This window comes from Priapulus caudatus, unplaced genomic scaffold (assembly GCF_000485595.1).
Source record: "Priapulus caudatus unplaced genomic scaffold, Priapulus_caudatus-5.0.1 Scaffold1793, whole genome shotgun sequence".
NCBI lineage: Eukaryota > Metazoa > Priapulida > Priapulimorpha > Priapulimorphida > Priapulidae > Priapulus > Priapulus caudatus.
This window is the reverse complement of record NW_014578854.1, coordinates 11552-15384: the sequence shown is the minus strand read 5'-3', so window position 1 is coordinate 15384 and position 3833 is coordinate 11552. Positions and strand designations below refer to the sequence as shown.

Genomic DNA, 3833 nt, shown 5'->3' with positions numbered 1-3833 from the left:
GATAAAATGTTCTCAGCGTTTATTTGGAACAACAAATTAACCCCCCAAAATAAGTAAGTCTCAACTGTCAAAAGACTATGAATATGGAGGCTTAAAAATGGTAGACATAAAAAATTATGTGATAAGCCTAAAGTTGTCTTGGATTCGAAGATTTTGCACTAAACAAAATGCCTGGAATTTGTTTTCTAATCAATACGACATGAATATAGTGGTTAGCATGGGCCCGGTAAATAACACCCTTGTTTCAAAAATAGAAAATCCTTTCTGGGCAAATATTACCCAAGCGTGGACAAAGTTTAGTGAAAAATTTGAACCAAAACATAATATAGATATACTAAACCAACCGATATGGGGAAACCAGTGTGTTAAGTTGGTTTCTTATAAAAGAAAAACTTATTTATTCTTTAACAAAGAAAAAATGTATTATTATGGGGGGTGATGAAGGGGGATGATGGTGGGGTGATGTATCACGCGTAAGCTAATATCATTAAATTGTTTAAGCCTATAATTACCTTTAAATCGCTCTTTCACAAGGCAAAAAATAAAAAAAATAAAAATTTTCCTCAAAATTCATTCTTGGTGATTTGAATTGATAAAAAAGAGAATTTTTTTGATGTGCAAAAATTACTCCCTTATGGAAATGGACTGTTCCAAAATATGTGACTGCACGTCGCATACTTTCGCACACGAACTTTCGAACGCTGGCAGTTTCGCTTCGGTTCCGAAACAGTGCATGCGCGCACATGGATATATATGCATTATTTTGTTATGCTAGAGCTCCAGCGCAGCTAGATAGCAATAGGTTAGGGCGGAAATACGGGAACTTTGCCACATCCGGGACTTTCTTAACCTAGCAACCAGCTGTGCCGGTGAAAACAACAGCCTGTCTCCGTGAGCTTACACACGCAATACCCGATTTGAAAACCTAAAGCATATTAATTTCCTTGTATATATGCCGAAAACTTATGGAGTAGTAGGTTGTCACAATCATATATATTGCACAGATAAGAAAAGATATTTGTTTGAGCTGCCAAAATGACATAAGAGTCCAGAGAGGCGTAATAAGTCATAAGTGGCTGACTGCCACTTAAATGTAAATGAGTAAATGTAAACGGTACGCACTGGAGTCCGTCAAAATTCTCCACTATTTGTTCTCATCATTTCGTGACAGGTAACTACTATTTTATAACTGCGTGTGTGTGCGTGCGCGCGTGCGTGCGTGCGTGTGAGTGTGTCACTGTGTGTGCGAGTGCGTGTGCGTGTGCGTGCGCGCGTGCGTGCGTGCGTGTGTGCGTGTGAGTGTGTCACTGTGTGTGCGAGTGCGTGTGCGTGTGCGTGCGCGCGTGCGTGCGTGCGTGTGTGCGTGTGAGTGTGTCACTGTGTGTGCGAGTGCGTGTGCGTGTGCGTGCGCGCGTGCGTGCGTGCGTGTGTGCGTGTGAGTGTGCTCACTGTGTGTGCGGCGCGAGCCGGCATTGGCCGTCGCGGTGCGTTGCGTGCGTGTGCCGCGCGTGCATGTTTGTGTGTCCTGTTTGTGAAGAGTGCTTGTGCGCTGTGCGTGTAAGCTGTGTCACTGTGTGGTGCGTGTGCGTGCTGAGGTGTTTGCACTGTGTGTTGTGCTGTGCTGGCGGGCCGGTGGGGGGTGAGTGTGTCATTGTGTGTCGTCGTGCGTGGGTGTGCGGTCAGCGTGTGGTGGCGTGTGGGTGCGTGTTGCGTGGGTGCGGGGGCGGGGGGGGGGGGTGGCGCGCATGGCGCGTGTTTGGTTTGTCATTGTGTGTGGTGTCTTGGGTGGGCGCGGTTGGTGGGGGTGCGGTGCGGGTGGAGGGAGCGGGGTGAGGGTCACGTGTGTGTGGGTGTGATGCGTGGGGGTGGCGTGGGTGAGTGGTGGTGCAGCGTGGGGTGTGCGGGGGTGGCGGGCTGTGGGGGGGGCGGGGCGTGGGGCCGGGGGAGGGTGCACTGGTGGGTGCGGGGGGGGCGTGGGTGGGCGGGGGGGGGTGGGGCGCGGGGGTGGGTGTTGCGTGCACCGCCATGTGTGGAATCTGTGGACTGTGGTTTTTGTTTTCGAGGCGGAGGATTGTGGGGAGTGAATTTGTATTCAACTAGATGGCAAAAGCGAGAGAGGTAAATAAGAATAGGCGAGGGAGAGAATATTTTATATTTGCCAGTGATACGTATCTGTACAATACATAGATGTCATAATTATAGCTACAGAAAGGCCTATCTATATAGCTTGGGCGTAAGGCCATATTAGAAGACAAGTTAATCAAAAAAAGCTTATTTAAAGACTTCCAAACCGAAAAGTGACGGATAATTTGTATCGTGTATTGCAGGTAAATCGTATGGGCCCAGTGACGCGTATGCGAAAGCGTTTGAGCCAATATTTCGAAAAAACCTGGTTTGGTACGGTGCGAGGGGTAACGTGAGGGTGTTGAGGAGGCCGTAAAACCTGAGGGTTTATGGCGACGGTAGGGAGGCGAGGGAAACGCGGGTTTTAGGAGGGGCGTAAGAGAGAGCCGAGGTTGAGTCGCTGATATTGTTAGTTTTATTTGAATAAACCTGGTTTTAGGACCGTAAAACTTAGCTGGTTACGACCGAAAACCCCAGTTTATCGAAGGTAAAAGACCTGGTTTTAGGAGCGCGTAGAAGGACGCTAGGTGTTGTAGCGGCGCGTCAAACCCTAGGTTTTACAGACCGTAAAACCCTAGTTTATTGGACGTAGAACTAGTTTTTAACGACCGCTAAAACCTAGCTTATCGACGCTGAAAAAAACCGGTATGCTCTATGGGGCGTGTATGTAGATAGTTTCCAGCATTTGTCGATTTTTTTTGGGAGATTTCTTGCACCTCATGTCTAAACACATCTAGATCTTCACTGAGTACAGAAAAAAAATGGGTGCAGTTTTTCGAGTTAACGAGTTTTAGTAGGCCTCATTGGAATTCTAAAATGCGGCCAGTCAGCGGAATCCTTCTTTTTTAGAATAATTCGCAATTAACCAATCTACTCATTCAAATGTCAGTTACAATCATTTATTCGGTATTCTATTTAGAAGGCGTCGAATGCGAAAGAGACCAAAAGATTCGGAATTGCGGAACAAAATGTAGAGGCGCACTCGTAAATACTCTAAGATTAGCAGAAAGATGCCATGAGTATGGCCACCATATTCAGGCTTTTTCTACGTTAAAATGCCGATACGTTTGTGACCAATGGCGACATTGGGAAGATTTTTTTCGGTGTCTAAACCAATTGTTTTCAGTTGGCCCATATGCAGGATTCCAATAATAACAACGTATTTATGATTGCAGACACTCTTACCATCCTCCAAAACAACTTAACTGCAAAATAATGCCTAGAAGCATGTAAATTCAATATAAAATTCAATTATAAGTTGAGATGGGAAAATCATTTTTTTTTTAAGTTACGACAATTGCTTACATGTATGAATCAGGCAGCTTAATCTAGTTGTCATTGCTTCAATCATCTGCTAGATCTCGCCAATCATGGTGGTGTAATGTTAGCTACAGCTGTCGCCTTCCCCAACCACATTGCAAAGTTCGCGTACAGACACATTTTTCCTCTGCATGAGCAACCCTTCGGCGAACACTGATTTCACAGTTACACCTGACGCAGCATGCCAGCACTAAGACGGGGCTGCACGTGCCAAACCTGAGAAAGAACGGTCAGTAGCTTTTTGTTCTAGGTTTCGCCCCCCAAGCGTCAGCAGCATCCAAACAAGTTGGTTTCAGACCATAATCCTCGGTGCATATATTAGCCTGGACATTGGCACGGCGTATATGTTTAATCCATGCTCCCTGACCGGTCGGTGCCCAGTTCATCCG

The 3833-nt window shown here is 46.2% G+C and overlaps 1 protein-coding gene across 1 annotated transcript in view; it reads left to right on the top strand.

The window, feature by feature from the left end:
- Positions 1-2466, top strand: part of LOC106817611 (WASH complex subunit FAM21-like) — a 28084-nt gene extending 25618 nt beyond the window's left edge. The window contains exon 10 of the mRNA XM_014822290.1: positions 2422-2466. Coding sequence (XP_014677776.1) covers positions 2422-2466 — 45 coding nt within the window. The remainder of the gene's footprint in view (positions 1-2421) is intronic.
- Positions 2467-3833: the final 1367 nt, after the last annotated feature.